We start from the raw sequence: 16,724 nt of genomic DNA on the forward strand, positions 1-16,724 counted from the left end.
TATATATATATATATATAATTCATCGACAGTCTATGTAAATTTACAAACTTATGAAGAAGACAAAAGGTAAATCCATTTAAAACACGGACATTGACCACGTTTTATTTGTCTGCTGGAAATGATCAGTGTTTGCTCCACGCTGTATCTATTACCATTTACAGATTACAAACAATCAATATAACACCACACGTTACCCCTTTCCGTTTCCCTTTTGCATGCTTAACTTTGATCACATTAACCTTTATTATTATTATCGTATCGCACAAGTAATGTGGGGGAAAATATTTTTTAAGCTAGTCAACCAAAAACCGAAAGAACAGACCTGTTAGTACCTTGCTGAAATGATTTTTCTTCCCGCGTAATGGTCGTCGTCACTTGAATAATCAGCTGATTAGTCATTTTTTGGCTAACTACCCGACTTTGTGTCCTTATACACTCAAATATTTTCTTCCATATAAACGGTTACGTGCGCGCACACAATCACCCAACAGTTCATACTGATTTCAAACGGATTTTCCTTTCTAGCGGCAGTTTTTCCTGACCTGCGCCAATTCATTAAGAGTCAAACCTCTTTCCAGACCCTACTATTGACTATGTTTTTATCTACCGATCTCTTAAACCTACATCCAAAACAGCATAGCTAGTACTGTCTCATACGTTACAGCTCCCCTGACTGTACAATATCCTTCAAGGTAGAAAGCTATTGCATTTAAAAAATGACAAATCATTAAAGTATGTGTCTAGCCTCATATTGCTTGCCATGCGCTTATGGATGAAATATTTTTAAATGATGCTTTAAAATAGAAGCACTGCCATCTTATAACGTAAACTATACGATCGTGGCTACTATCTGTTAATAGACTGTTAATAGATGCCCATCCGAATAATCACAGACCATAAAAGCTCGATTAAGTCAAAAATTGAGGGGTCAAAAACTCGCATTTTGTCAAGTACAAAAGAATATCTAATAAACAACAACGTATTCAATAACAAATGAAAAGCTTTTTAAACACTTTCACATCTAAATAACAAGCAAACAAACTGCAAAACGGTAGGTCATTTGATATTGAATGAAATATTTCTATAAATCAACTTCTATCTTCATCGAACGACTGCTACATTCAGTATACAGTGGAAACACGATTTCGCATTGTGCTATATAAAACACTTAGTGTACCCACTTTCAGGGTATGTTTCCATTTCGTAACCGTCGGAACATAAGCAGTAAGGAAAGGAAATTGTGTAATAGCTACCTGTCCTCGGTTTTAATAGAACCTACACTTGTTTCTGGAGCAAAGAAGTGTCGTCAAGCATTGATAGCATAATGGCAAGGATTTTGTGAATGGCCTTGCCTTGAAGCTATCGGACTAACGCTCTCTCCACTCGGTTATGCTGTGTGTTATCCCCAATGTCCTTCACGCCAAACAGATGTTCTGAGTAATACTTTATTGCTGTTCGATTTAACGAGTCTGCGATCGCTTTCCTAAAAGCAAAAAGGAAGCCATTAAATATACATCATGCGTAAAGCATATATAAAATCGCGGTAATATTACTTTTATTTGATTTAAAAGATTTCAGTAAAACGCTGTATATTTAAAGATCAAATGTATTTTTTATTAGAAATTGACTACATAAGCATAAGATAATAATTGAGCAGCGAAACTTAGTCGCGGCAAACATATCTACCGGAAACGGTGCTGTTTGAAAACAAATCCGGTGACGTGGCCACAGTCAATGTAGCGCACTTCACATCCCGGCCAGATATCACGAATGTCACGCGTGCCTTCACGAGGGACGTAGGCGTCTCGGGTAGCGGCGACACAGATTGCTAACGTTGGATCCACTGGGGTCTGTAACAGGGGTATAAAATGAATATTCCTATAAAAAATGTTGATTATGAGAAACCTTTTTTCAATTTGGTATATGGCTCTTCCATCACAAGCAGTCCGCTCAGATTCTTATAAAGCGCACATAAATGTAAACTGGCTATTTAAAAATTTCCAGTAACCGGCTTATTTGAAACCAATAAATGTAAAGTTGAGAAAGAGCTTGATTGGTTTCAGAGCGGCGTTCATTAGGTTAATGTAGGTTTGCAGCAAGTCAACGTACTCCAAAATTTCCGAGGTGTGTGCATTCATCCATTATACCCCGCATGAAGTTCCAAGCTTCGACGACTTCTTCTCGTGATGGCGGCGAACGTAACTGAAGAAATTCAATTGGCAAGCTCTCCACAAGCCGCGCCAAGGTAGTGCTCAACGAAGTTTCATCCTGTTTTGATCCACGGGGATAAAATAACAAATGTCAATAAAGCAAATTGAGAAGATAATAATCATGAAACAAATTAATAGACATTATCAAAGACTATAAATCACGCAATTTCCTTTATTAATAATAAACCTAAATAAAAAAACTAAAAATAAAAATAAAACATTTGTTATACTTAAAATTCGTTTTTAAAAATCCATTTAGAAGCTTACGCTAGGTCTAGCCCAAAACGATTTTATTGAGTTTCACTTACCCAAGCAGCGTCATCAACTCCATCGATGACCACATGGCTTCTCTCTCGACGGTCGTGCGACGCAATTTCGTGCGAAACTTGGCGGGCAAAGTTTTGCCCAGCGAGGAAGGTCCTCATCTGAGGTAACAAAGTTGAAGTAGGCAATACAAATTGTATGAAATTACATTAAGCGTACGTATTTTATTTGTTCGGTAGAAAACCTAACCGTAATAATAACACTTACATCTTTAGGTTCTGGGGTCTCCACCATTTTGCTAAGCTCTGCTTTAAATTTTTCATCTCCGGTGAACTGAATTTGAAGGAGATCCCAGTTGATAGCATTGGCCATCACGCCCTGCGTGAATACGCATGACGCGGTGGTCCACGATAAGCATGGAACTATACCAACTGGTCGGTCGTAACTTCCACCGGCCAACGAAGCCATCTGAGAAAGAAACGGCCGAGAAAAGGGTACGCAAACATTTATTAGAAGCATTAGCTGGTTTTAAACTGCAGCCAAGTCGAACATTATTATTATTATTAAAAATTTAAAAAATCATAAGAATACGTACATGTCCCCCCATAGAAATGCCCGTGAGCGCGAGGGGTCCATAGCCCTGTTGTTCACACCAGCGGAGTAGAGCGATGCTCTCCAGGACTAAGCACCCGCCCATTACGAAAACGTCCGAAACATTTTGTAAAACGGAGCGGACCTTAAAAAAAGCGCATGCGTAAATACGCATTTGAAATCGGTTCAATTAACAATGGCTAGTAGAGTTTTCGACCGACATTATGCTAAATGTCAATAAATCGAAACAAAATAATCTTTATCAGTCTTAGATCATAGCAGCCAGATAGAGCATCGAGTCAGGTTCTATACAAGAAAACAGATTTAGCCGTAATATAAGTAAAGAATCTCCAGAATGTTTACGAAAACTAACAATCTCCTACCTGAGCTTTAGGTTTACGATAGCCATAATAAGGGTTCTCTAACATGATAGAACCTATCCCATATTCACTTAGAAGAGGCTTAGCGATAAACATCGTCCGTCTCCAGAATCGATGATCTCCTGTTCCCGCAAGCTGAAGACACACCGGACGCAGCTTTGGATGACGCCACTCATTTGGTACGAGCAGCTGTTGCGCAAACATAGCACACACACGCACCCCATTTATAGAAAGAAGAAATAGCCTTCTTATAATAAATCCTGGAATATATGGTTTTTAAAAAAAACTATTCATAAATGAACAACAAACACTTTCTCGAGATCATGATTGTTTCACATGGACATATCTGAATAAAAGAAATAGAACCATAGAACAAAATCTGTTTTGCATTCTACTAGGTTAACTATTCGTAAGGCCAACAGGTTCTCATACAGGATCGCACGTAATGATTAAGGCTGAATAAAGTAAGTTCTATACTGCATGAAAAATACGTCAGTGTAATAATTGACTTTGGTAGTTTTTCGCAGGTGGGCAGCGCATCCATTCGCATGTGTCCAACCAGATTAAAGCTAAAGACTTACGCCGATAAGTTCTATGCCCCAGCGCGACCAACTACCCTATGCCGTGGGCAATCTACTAGAATCTTTCCTGCATGTGATTTAGTACGTGTTCTCGGCCAACGGTCTCCGTAACTATTTAAAATTCTCCCAACCTGAAAATATGCCTTGTGGCTCTCCTGTGGCACGATATCAGCCATGTAGTGAACAAGCGGCGAAATAAAGTGTCCTTCTATAAGTCGGTAACTTCCACGCTTCCATTCTCTATCAATGTGTATCGGGTAATTTCCCTGGACTAACTGAGTACATTTTCTCCGGTCGCTTACAATCTTACGAAACTTGCATATCCTACAAGCGCAACGAATTCGAAAATTGATGTGAATTATAAATAACGAGTGTGTGGTACGTTAGCTATTAGTACCCATAGTATTTCGAGAGCAACGTTTTTGCGATGGGCCTATTTTTGAACAGGTATTAAATATTTCAACGATCAATTAAGAACAAACAATGAATTTTATTCCGTCCGATGTGTATAGACAAATAAACTCTCTTGCTTTGGATTTTAGACCTCCAAGCCTGGGATAAGCATATTGCAGCTTAGTCTAGGGACAATACAGTCTGTGTTCGCAAATCGGCATGACGAGGTTACCACAATGTTAGAATTAATAAATTCTTATAAAATTAGACTGATTTCGCTACACCATAACTTATAATCAGCTTACACAGTAAATTTAGCAATTCGTAAGTAGTTCCCTGAAACTTACTTCTGTATATTCGCGGGGTCACCCCATCCTTTGACAAAATACCGTGTGAGTAAGTAGCTTCGATAGACAGCATCTAATTTCGACAGACAGTTTGTTGCTGAGGGCATTGATAGATGATCACTGGAGCGAGTCGCATTCGAACTAAAAACGCACATCATAAGTTAAAAAAGTTCTTGAACTCGGCAGTAAACCCTAATTCAGTGTACACCGGTAGATGCTCTAAGCGAATAATTCTTATGGTAGCAGTTTGTCATCAGTAGGAGTACTCTGTCAAGATTTTCTTAATTCAAATTCAATTCATTATTAATTCAAATTCATTAATTTAATTAATTAATTAAATTAAATTTACAAATGGGTTTTGAACTGCGAAATCTACCTATTTAAATGAAAATACCATGAATCATATAAACTTAATTATAGGTGACAATAATTACTCAGTATAGATGGGGTACGTCTGCAATACTCCATATTATAATAACTTGATTATTGAGGTACGCAAAAGGATAAGCTTTGCGAACAAAAGAACTATCTAAAATTAATATAGTATTATATCTTCCTTTACTAAGCCTTTCCTTACTATAAGGAAATATGCTTTCTCCTAGCTATCACTCTTAGATACCCAATGATAAACATGAAATTTTCTTTTTACTGAAAAACTCAAACAAATACACTTCTACCATTAACATCTATGCCGTATGGATCTACAGGATATACATAGATAATCTTATACTATGCCACTATCGATTAGATAATAGATCTTAAAATTAGACACCCACCAATCCAATTTAACCGACAAAGCTAGGTCAACTGATAGAGGCGATTTATACTGTTTCAATACGGCTACCCGATACATCGGCCGTGTGCATTCAGCGTAACGCTGGCAACGCCTTCGGCCTCGATGGTGCAATCATAACCGACGTCAGTAGTCTAAGCTAACTATCTTCACGACGACCTCTGAGGCCGGTGTGTCAAGCGTTGCTGCAGCAAATGCCGCTACACTGCGCGTATTGTGAGGCGAGCAGAAAGCGTGCAGCTTTACCTTGTAATAGACTAACAGCAACGGACGCTGGAAGCTGGTCTTCAACTGTAGCAATGCCAGCAAGCTACTCTCAATCACAGCCTACTAGAGACCACATTGCCGGGCCTCTGCATTGACAAGCGAAAACAGTAACAGGAAGCAGCTGCCGCTTTACACTCAACTCTGGATAGTCAAACCGTTGTTGCTAGCTCATCTAAAAATAATTGGCCGTATCAGGCACTTAGAATAACGGCATCGGAAGTAGCAGCAGGGCGGGTTGGGTTGGGTTGGGAAATCCTTGCACAGGCCATAGGGATACTGACACGAAGCCGACATCGTCGTAGCGAAAAAAAGTCCAGTTGGAAAGCAAGTGCATACTGTTTTATAACAGCATGATCGAAGAGCTTTAAACTTATTTCTAGAAGATCATGAATTCGATTGAAACAAGGTTTTATTACAAGTAGAGGTAGCAAAGCATTTGTAGGCCATACACAGTAATGGTGATTGGATCACTTCAAGGGTGATTGAAATATTACTAGAAAATGGGAACGCCCGCAACAGCACTCACAATGCGCCGTCATAAAGTGTCTCGGCCTGCTGTCCTCGCAAAGTCATTTTTTACCTCCATTCTTCGGCTGACTACTCGAGTGCACCGTAGCGGTCATTTCTAGATCCTACTACGAATGGCTTGAGATATGGTAGAGAGATGGTTAGTAACTATCAAACGAAAATAGTCACGAACGCTAATATAGAACAACGCCCAAACTTATAATACATAGAACGGCGGTTCCGAGTAACATTATTAAACTCAGTTTATTCTAGTTAATTTTAATATAGCGCCTATTAGAAGGCTTGATACACCAACTCCGCTTAAGACAACTAATAACTACAATATACAATTTCCTCCGATCTTAGTTGTTATTGCCAATCCTAATATGCCCGGTAGAGATCCGGTTACTAAAATGTATCAATCGCTTGGACCAACCCAATGCACTTATTCTAAACACACAAGAGACACAGTTCCTCATGACGGTTTTAAAACGTAACGACACACTTCTGCAGAGTCGGCTTTTCTAGGAGTTTCAAAAATAAACAGTCTATAACCTACACTAAATATGTATGACGTCAATGTTTATTCAGTGCACTATTTAAAAAAGGCGATCAGGCATTAAAGACCGACCCAAATGTGAAATTCAACTAATGTTTTCTTTCTTGAGCACAATAGCCCAGGAATAACTGACCGTGTCTAAACTACTTACCGTAGCCCAAAAAGAATCGAACAAATCAACTACTGAAAATTGGTTCACGCACAGTGCGGTGGTTATCAACGAGTAATAAACACAATTCTAAGCATCGTACAACGATCACAGCTGACGGGCCACTTCGAGGGCCACAGATAGCCGGAAATATAGGCAGCTGTTGTAAATATTGGCTCGGTTTGGCGGCGAAATTCAAATTGCTCGACAGGTAATACCTCCGCAACACAGTTCAGCGATTAACAACGGTAGGGTTGAATCGCGAACATTCACTTGAGAAATTAAACGTCGTCTGCACGTTTAAACAAGTTAATATTAAGGGTTCGATTATCACACAAAGGAAAGCAAGTGAAAAATTAAAACGAAGAAGTGCATTCATTGAAAAAGGAAAATCTAGAGATGTTTTACTTCACTGCAACCCTGGCGCATCTCATTAAAAAATAGTGCTTTTTTTTTCATAATGGATTAAATATTGATATTCAGTACACCCACCATAGGGAACACAAATCGACATCGCGCTAACTTTTCGTTTCGATAAACCGCATCTAAACAGATTTAGGTAGAAGCAAGCTACACGCAGATATTCGGGTACACTTTTCATTTTCAATTTGTGATTGTTTGACTAATGGAGACAAAATTTTACCACCTGCAAGTTCAATCGTTGAATTCGTTATTTAATTCTAAAAAACATACGTTTTTCACTGAATATAGGATGTCTTCCTTGTAGATATACTACTTTTAAAAAACAATAGTACGTTGATAGTCTATCGAATATTTAAAAAATAAAAGTAAAATCTTACTCGTAATAAAATGACAAATTATGTACTTCCTTTGTTCTACATGCTAATATAGACTACGTTATTGTTGGTCGATGAATTCGAGATAAAACCGCTGAGATGTTTTTATGGAACTTACTTGCTAAATAGAAACCCAATGGGAAGTAAAAAATTCTCGATGAAGTCAAATTTAATTTTTGCGACGAAATCCAAAAGCTTTGAGGCAAAATTATAATTGTCGTTCAGTGAGTAGACAGGTATAGAAGCCATACATGTTTTTCCAGTCGTTTTCATCGGCACAACTTACTAAGTCTGGAATGATAACAAGCAGCTGTAATAAAAATAAGATAATCTGCAAGCAAAATTTGAGCCTTCATTGCAATAGACCTTTAGTTCTAACTCACAAAGCTAAATAGACAAGCAGCAGATAGCAAAAGCCTGATGAATTCTACTAATCTCATTAAGAATATCTTCTTAATGAAAGGCTCGCCCTGGCTTATGAGCTGCCATATTTACAGAGCTATTAGACATTAATGTTTTGCGTGTCGCCAAAGAAAGACGAAACTAAGAACTGTATTGTAATTAATTAGTTAATTAAATTAATGAGGTCAACAATGTGTGCTTTAATAGATTTGGTTTATTTGAGGAAAGCGAACACAAGTGAGACGCAGGCACGATTCGACACAGTATTATAACAGTGCTGTTGAACAATGTTATTACCTGAACACCTGTGATGTGAACGCGAGTGGACGAATAATAATTTATAATCGTTATGTTTATAAACACGTCTGACCAGCACTTACGAACTGTATAAGCAACCCCACGGTAGCTCTCTGCAATAGCGCCATAAATACAAGACATATTTCTCACTGCCAAAGGTTATTAATCATTAACATTTTCCCACTGCACGGAAAATTCGTCAATTTTACTTCTGTTTTTGTGCAATTTAAAGCAATGCCGCAATGGAACCAGCAGGCGAAGCAGCCAGTCGTTCGTCCAATAATGTCAATGCCGCTTACCAAAAGCCATCAGACAAAGATATGCTGATTCCTGAGATTAACGAAGCCGGAGTGAAAGATACGAAAAATGTGATCCTGCAAACGTCCGGTAAGTTGACAGTTAGATAGAAGATGAATCCGTAGTGCCCTCACTGCACCAGATGCGGTTCTAAGGTGAGCTCTAAGCTTCGTCTAACTTGCGCTCACTCGCTCTTGGAAATTGTCCTCGTTCCTCGATTGCGCGAAATTGGCCCATATGACAATATGAATTTGTCGCCAGATCGCTAAATTATAGCCACCGCTTTGCCACTTGGAATCGGGAAGTGGTAGTCGGGTGATTATATATTCATCCGTTGCCAGTTTTTGTTTTGAACGGGCTACTCGATCGAAATGCGTAGTAATCTTTTCGCGTTCCTCGAAATCTGTAAATTCTCTTGGTGCTTCAGATGACCAATATGGAGACCGCTTGCTTAAGTCCGGAAGCGATTATAAGATACGACCCTGAACAAGGTAAACCTCGTAGGTCTGTGTGGTATTAAATCATTTTTTAGCGGCGAAGTTTTACTTTTGGTATTAGATATAAATATATCTAGAGAAAAAAATAAAACGATGTACATATCTAACACGAGACCTGGAAGATGCTAGGATACGTTTAATATAATGTGCAGCACGGCCTGTCAGATAGGGAGAGTTAGCTTAGATACAAAGTGGCTAGGCCAGAAAACTTGGACGTAACTTTGAAGTGTTTACTTTGTCTGGGAAGGTTCATCTCTGGAGGCCTCTGGGCTTTAGTAACAATCACATGAAGGCGTGGTTTTTTTGGCTGATTGCGGTTTTTTGTGCAAACCCTTTGAAAACTCTTAGACAGTGACGTAAATGGAGGTGTTCGTTCGACGAACGAATCCAGACATTTCACATCGATGTATAACGCTACACGCGTTCCCAATACATTTATTTACGGATATACTCGGATATATTGTATTGTAAAGTACTTGAGTCAGCTGCTGAAGGGATTGAGCAGCTCAGCTTGCCTCGAATCTTTCAACTTTCTCGGTAAGCTTTGCTTAACAGTTATTACTTGCTGGCTGGTCATCGTAAGCATCTACCTGCAGCTAACGGTATCTGTTATTAAGCTTTACGGTAGTATGATACGAGTCATTTTTAGTGTATGATGTAAGCGTACACTAGCGAGACACTGTCGTGTTCAAAGGACAATATATGAAGCGCATCCAATGTTGAATCTGAAAATGGCGAAGTCGTGGCGTTAAACTGCGGCTGATTATCTAATATATTGCTACTGTTCTTTGTTTGATACAGACCCAGCGGCAGTATCAGCTAAAGCTGTTACAGGCGCCGCCGTAAGAACAACGCATGCATTGAAACATACGATACGATATGCCATTAAGAAGCTGCACGATGAACAACCCAGGTGAGCGGTGAATTTCTCCTGAATCTTTACATATCCAGCTGTGGCATCAATGTAAAATGCGTACTTAAACAGGACTAACCGTACCCCGATGCGCTCCAACCAAGGCGCAGGCTTTACTTGTATCCCAAACAACCTAGAGCACTACGTAGTAACGTTGAACTTTTTTTTATCTGAAATTTTGTATGCTGTTATAAACGGGAGTAATGCCGATCTCGTGCACGATTCCTATTACGGCTATCGGAAATTTTTCAGCTTCTAATTTTTGTTTTGTTTTTTTTTTAATTTTCATTTGGCTTTCGACAATGACTGCTTGCCCTTTTACCGAAAGCCTCGTATCGTCTGTTCAAGCAGGACTAGAAATTTTTGTTCGAACGGAACGACCCATGGTAATGACACGTTTCCCACGCGAGCACTTCGCGCAGGAACAGCACTGCCTCGTCGCCATCGACTATTATGAACGAATTAATAGGAAGCGGCTGAATTTCCTAGATATCCGAGAGGATCTCGGCAATTTGGCCTGCCTTCACGAGTATTTTATTGGGCGTGATGATCGGGCAGCAGCTGTAGCGGCAAGGCTGCTGCATAAATTATTGCAGATTATGTCGGAGTTCGCGATGCGAATAGAGCACAATTCGCGAATGCGGAAAACCAATTGGCAAGCTGTTGTTGATATGTATGCAGCCATACTACAGGACCCTGATGCTAACGCGGCATATGTTATCCTGCCAAAGCTGAGGCATATTTTCCAGCTTCGGTTAATGGGTTAGTTGCCCCATAATAATGGCGAAATGAAACAAATTAGCTATTACTTTACAATTGTGTGATAAAGAAAGAAGATGGCTAGTCCTTTAGTGAGCGTAATATCTGGTGTGTGCCATGCTATTCCTTAGTTAATCGGGTAAGTGGTAAGTCTAGTGCAACAAGGTTGCTCGTTGACAAAAGTTAACGTGCCGGAGCCGAATGATATTTACTGGGACGACCTAACGGGGATGGGATTTTTCCATCTAGGAGTAAGTCTAGCCAGAAAGTGAATCAAGAACAACGTAACCGTGCGCAGATTAGTGTCGTACTCGTTTGCACGTACATGTTTACAGGTGCTGGCGGTTTTGGTGCCATCTACAAAGTTCAAGTGGGTGGGATCTCGGTCATCGGCAAATTGGTTCCATGTAACAAATTCAAAACAACCAGACAGGCGAGCGCCGATAAACTTGTAGGAAGTATGGTTAACAGCCCGTTTTTAGTGCGTTATCACACTTGCTTTCGTAGCGACCAGGCCTACGTCACGCTCATGGAGTACATTCGGGGTGTCGACCTTCATAAACTGCTGAAATCGACACGATTGAGCGATAAAGTCAATAAATTGATCATGGCACAACTTGGCCTTGCCCTACAATACCTTCACTATCGTGGGTTCCTTCATCGTGATGTCAAGGTACACAGCCAATCTCTCTGCTTGTAAGTGGATCGTCGATGCTGGTTCACAGCGTACGGTTACGTTCTTACAAAGCCCATCCCTTCAGATGCCATTCTATTATATATGGTTAGTGAAAGATATTTTTTGTAAGCAGCTGTTATTATTAGAACGGCTGGTGTGGGTATCATTGAGTTGTTTTTTCTATTCCAGCCGTCGAACTTGATGATCGCACCGGGTGGTAAACTTAAGCTGATCGATTTTGATACTTGTAAGATCAGTGCAGGCAGATTTATCAATGGGCACATTAACAGCTATATAAGGAAATCGCATAACGAATTCGACGATGCTGAGTCCGCTGGAACGTTATATTTCTTACCTCCAGAAATTCTTGATAAGAAACCCTATGGAAGAGCAATTGACTGGTAAGGATTATTCTGGTAGATAAAGTAAACGTGTTTTTTAGTGACAGAAATAATCTCTTGCTGATTTATGGCATGTACGCGGGCAAACTGTCGACACACTTGCATAGCCTTAATATGAACGCGGTCCTTTAGGTGGGCGGTAGGTGTGACATCGTATCGGCTATGCGCGGGAAAACTTCCTTTCCGAGCAGGCACCAGGAAAGCTCTCAAAGAAAAGATTCGGGAAGGTGATGTAGGCTATGGCTTGGGGGAGCCTGCTCATGAAGAGCTCACCAAGCGATTACTCATCAAAGACCCTATGCGTAAGTACTTTTTTTGCCCATATTGCAATACTATCGTTACGAGCAATACTCGTACTATCTAGACAGTATTGTACCTACCGCTGGATTACCATCTCGGACGTTACAGAGCGTATAACTTCAGGGCGATTTGAGGAATTTCGAAATCATGACTGGTTTTCAACCGTTGACTGGGCGAAAATTGAAACCGAACAATTTATTGAAGACATCGCAGCCGTAAACGACATGATGGATTTCCGTGACGGGCAGTATTCACCTAAAGACGAATTCATCGTTATTGCCGCACAAAAACAGCAAGAGGCATTATCGTTCGCTGATCTTGACGAAATTGAGCCTCAAGATCAAGAACCTCTGTTCACACTTCTGTCGTGGGGGTTTCAATCTGCTATGGCTAAACTTCAATCGGGGATCGCAATAACAGAATCCGACATATATGAGGAACCAGAATTAGTGAAGGACAATTTCAAGTTCTGCAAATACAAGTTTCAAAGTAAGATGTCATCAACGGTGTTTACTAAGTTATGAAAAGCGAAAACGGTTTAATAGCTTCTACGGAAGTCTTGAGGTTTAATCAATCAACTCATGTCATGCTCACGGAAACAGCCTAGCGGCAGATGCACAAATCTACTGGATGTTGCATAATTGCCTCATGATACAGTTAATATTTTTACTTTTTTCCAGAGTTCCTACAGCTAAAGACGCAACTGAAACCTTTTGGGCATATGAGCCCGCAAATGTCTACGTCGGTCGGTCAGTTTTCTGACCTATAAAAATTCGAGGATCAATCGGGACCTTTAGGTGTCTACGTCATTGGGTCAATTTTTTGACCTATAATCTGTTAGCAATCCTCGGTGCCGATACGGACAACAAGCGCAAAAGCAACGAGAGACTCTATTACGGAGAAGCATGTTGCACAACGTCAGTAGTCTAAAGTAGCATGACTACTAATAGAAAATGGGGTAAATGTCATATGAAGCGATACAATTAAGCCATCCCGTACCATTATCAATGCGTGTTTCCTGACTGTGCCAGAACCTCTATAGAGGTTTCAATTGAGCTATACAGTTAATAAATAGTTCCTATATTAGTAAGTTTTGCTAATATATATCCTATAATACGTCACTTATACATACGGTATTATTGTGAACTTGAAGACGAATCACAGTCACTTAGGGCTAGTCCAACGAGTTATGTAGAAAAAGGTTCACACTTCGGGTTTTCCGCAAAAATGCGATATTAATTTTCAGCCATAAATCGAAGGTGCTTTATCATCAACGCTAAGAAATGGTAACTATCTTTTTTTTAATGTTACTCTAGCCGAACAGACAAACAAAAAATGATGCGATGAAAAATACATTATCCAGACATAGATGCTGTAGTGTGGGGTAAATCTGTATGCCCTCCTTGGAGAGTGACGGAACAGTGGTTTTGCCTGCAATACCACCTGCAAAGACGTTTGTTATAAATGAAATGACAATCGCTACCAACAATATTAGACAGCATAGTGTCTGTGAAAAGATCCATAAATATTCGGAGTACTTCTCGACGGGTAGTGCAACCCTAGTTAGGTGGCATATGAACTTCTGCCAGAGACTTAGGTTTACAATTAAGCGACCTCCAAACGTAAAATTTCGTCTGATAAACGGCACATGGCCATTTTAATAATACGAAATGAACTTAGAAATACTGAAGAATTCTCACAACTAAGCTTTAACGAACAATTAACGAATAATAAAGGAAAGCACTTGTATACAACCTATACAAAAGCTTATGATTTTCTTGCGCTATAGAAAGAACACTTATAATATGATGTACGAAGAAATTCTGTGTAGTGTAAATAGTGTATTTCTTTAGAACTACTTAATCGTGTTCCTACATTTATGCACGTGCGATCAATGTTACCAACAGCGATATGTCGAAGCGGATGTTTGCCCTCTCAGAATAAAAGCTCGACTATAAGTTTGCGTAAACGTCTTTCAAAGCATCTCTCAAAAGTAATATGTATGTGATTATGAAAGCTCGAACAGGAGTGAGGTATATACCCACTCAGCGTCTGGGGCTGTCGGGTTTGTTGCTTGACAAAAAAATGCAGCCTCGATTATCGGGCAACGGAATGAGCTATTCTTGCAGATGTATCGACATTACGTTATGCGTGATTCATTTTCGCAGATTTTGTTTCTGTTGTACATTAGATAGATAGCGTGCAGGATTCTATCGCTTTACACCACATTACTGCTGTATTATGCTTTTGTTGTGAACGGCCTAAATTGCTGCGTATCTTCTACTGTGTCTGGATCGAAGCGGACCCCTGAGGATTCAAGGCGTCTTTCGTCCTCGGCAGGTCGAAGAAGCGTGTCGTCACATGCGTACATTATTAGCACATCGGCTACTTCTTAGTCAGCTTGGTAGAAGCAAGACCGAAGGGGGCAAGGGGCGGAATTATTTTGGTCTGTCATCCTTCTTGTTCGACAGGGGCAGTTAGAAAACGAGAAATAATAGTTTATTGACATATCCTCTGGCGACGGCTCAGTGTGGGGCAGCGGGCAGTGTTTTGAGGGCCTACGTATTGCAAAACGGATCGATAGGGTGCCACAGCATGGTAGAGTGGTAGAACCAGCCTGAATTGGCCACTTTCGATGTGACGGCTGAGTCGGTCGAACCAAAGTTTAGTCCCCGGCTGAGCTGACTAAAGGTATGGGCCAGCTTGACACTGGTCTTCCTGCTCAGTTCCCCCGGTACGTGAAACTACTCTGTGGTATGTTTGTTATATATGGGATTGATGTTCGGGTTGGACGCTGTTCTGCGAAGAAGCAGCAGGTATCAACCAGCCGTCACCCATTATGGTGCTTGCCCCGTATTGGAACATTTGTCGCCTTTAGCATGTTCGTCGTTGGCCTTTACGTGGGCATTTACAACGACATGCCGGAACAACTATCACTGCTCTGTCTAGTTTCTCTGGCAAATACCGCTAACTACCTACTCATTATGATTTTAAGTGGATTTACCATGATGAAGTACGAAAGTTCCCTCTCCGAGATAATATTCTACAATAGCGTATTCAGCTTGAACTTTAATCCGAGACCATTTTTCATACAACTATTTTTGAGTGTTTTTTCCTTTGGTTTGGATATATACATCGCTGTTCGCGATGCTTTCAGCTCTCAACCACTGCTTGTAAAACTAGGAAGTATCAGTGGCCTATACGTCTGGCCGTTACAGTACTTGACTTTCTGCATGTACGGTCAGTGTGAGTCGGTAATACTGAGCGAACTTCAATTTCTCTCGGACTTTCTAAGGAAGACTCCGATCTCGAATGACGCGGCCTATAGAGTCGCTTGCAGTAAAAACTCAATACGTTTATTGACCGCAAAGGTGAACAGGATCTTTAGCGAAGTCCTTTTAGTGATTTACACGAAGGTGATCTTCCTTTTGGCTACACATTTTGGTTCGATAGCCCTTTGGGATACACCTAGGCGGAAAAATCATCTCTCACATATATTTTACGTACTGGCATCATGTGTTCAAGTCGCGCAGCTCTTCGAAACAACAAGGCTGGGTTCAGCGATCATTCAAGAATGCCTTCGCGCCGAAACTATCCTATTGCACTGTCCAAGTGTGAGGACCAAGATCAGACCTTATGTAACAAGATATAGAGAAGCCGAGCCAGATTACTCTGAGCATCCTATCGATCTGAACGAGGTGCGGGCAGTTCTGTCATACAACGAACGAATCGACGCATTGACGATTTCGGACACTTTTGTAAATAGTAAAAGTACGATGTTCAAATATTTGGGTACAATGTTTACGTGCATAGCCATTGTGTTACAATTTGACTATGATATACTAAACGCATTAGATCGTGCCAAAAGCGTTTCATATCTGTAAACCGGTTTGTTGCCTTCGGCAGAAAACAGCCCGTCAGCAGCTGAAGTTCAAATATGAAATCGAGGTATGTGCGTTTACATACATATATAATGCATCCCAACAACATTTGCGAAGAACGTTACAAATGTTTCACTAATGGGTTGAGTACGTATATAATAAAGGTGTTATTTTAAAGTGCTATTAAAAATTTCGTTATTTATTATTTATTCAGTAGTTGATAGTATTCAGTCAATAGAGCTAGTGGAATAGCAGAATGGACGCTACAAGAATATAGTTCGATGCTTCTGTCCTTTTGAACAATATTGTTTTCTCGTTTGTTTTTAACAACAAAACATACAATTCTCAGGACTCATCTAAGTTGCTGATGGTATTCTAAACTTGCAAGGCTTTAATTTCTTTAACCTACAAACCTGCTTTAACCCGCAAAGGCTCGAAAGAAAAATACTACCTCTCAAGTGAT

General features: G+C 40.1%; 2 protein-coding genes across 11 annotated transcripts; one reads left to right on the top strand and one right to left on the bottom strand.

Moving 5' to 3' along the window:
- Positions 1 to 72: 72 nt before the first annotated feature.
- Positions 73 to 7,184, bottom strand: LOC111247782 (cardiolipin-specific deacylase, mitochondrial). 6 transcript variants are annotated; one of them, XM_022799124.2, is made up of 11 exons: positions 7,045 to 7,182; positions 6,354 to 6,472; positions 4,768 to 4,908; positions 4,159 to 4,351; positions 3,450 to 3,635; positions 3,071 to 3,211; positions 2,743 to 2,943; positions 2,520 to 2,636; positions 2,111 to 2,269; positions 1,688 to 1,851; positions 73 to 1,484 (listed from the first exon to the last, which is right to left on the bottom strand). In XM_022799124.2, exons 2-11 carry the CDS (start codon positions 6,398 to 6,400, stop codon positions 1,361 to 1,363), a joined length of 1,473 nt encoding a protein of 490 aa, XP_022654859.1. In that variant the 5' UTR covers positions 6,401 to 6,472; positions 7,045 to 7,182; the 3' UTR covers positions 73 to 1,360. The 6 variants fall into 6 exon arrangements, with proteins under 6 accessions (XP_022654859.1, XP_022654860.1, XP_086839500.1 ...); XM_022799125.1 differs by lacking the exon at positions 6,354 to 6,472 and having other exon boundaries at positions 7,045 to 7,184; XM_086983374.1 differs by lacking the exons at positions 6,354 to 6,472; positions 7,045 to 7,182 and adding an exon at positions 5,544 to 5,705.
- Positions 7,131 to 15,726, top strand: LOC111248143 (microtubule-associated serine/threonine-protein kinase 3-like). Of its 5 annotated transcripts, none has more exons than XM_086983369.1 (9): positions 7,131 to 7,252; positions 8,770 to 8,924; positions 10,133 to 10,244; positions 10,573 to 11,006; positions 11,339 to 11,676; positions 11,869 to 12,080; positions 12,213 to 12,382; positions 12,489 to 12,869; positions 13,061 to 15,726. In XM_086983369.1, exons 2-9 carry the CDS (start codon positions 8,780 to 8,782, stop codon positions 13,147 to 13,149), a joined length of 1,881 nt encoding a protein of 626 aa, XP_086839495.1. In that variant the 5' UTR covers positions 7,131 to 7,252; positions 8,770 to 8,779; the 3' UTR covers positions 13,150 to 15,726. The 5 variants fall into 5 exon arrangements, with proteins under 5 accessions (XP_086839495.1, XP_086839494.1, XP_086839496.1 ...); XM_086983368.1 differs by lacking the exon at positions 7,131 to 7,252 and adding an exon at positions 8,511 to 8,642; XM_086983370.1 differs by lacking the exon at positions 7,131 to 7,252 and adding an exon at positions 8,602 to 8,695 and having other exon boundaries at positions 8,793 to 8,924.
- The last annotated feature ends 998 nt before the right edge of the window (positions 15,727 to 16,724 follow it).

This window comes from Varroa destructor, unplaced genomic scaffold (assembly GCF_002443255.2).
Source record: "Varroa destructor unplaced genomic scaffold, Vdes_3.0 BEIS01000003.1, whole genome shotgun sequence".
In the NCBI taxonomy this organism is placed as follows: domain Eukaryota; kingdom Metazoa; phylum Arthropoda; class Arachnida; order Mesostigmata; family Varroidae; genus Varroa; species Varroa destructor.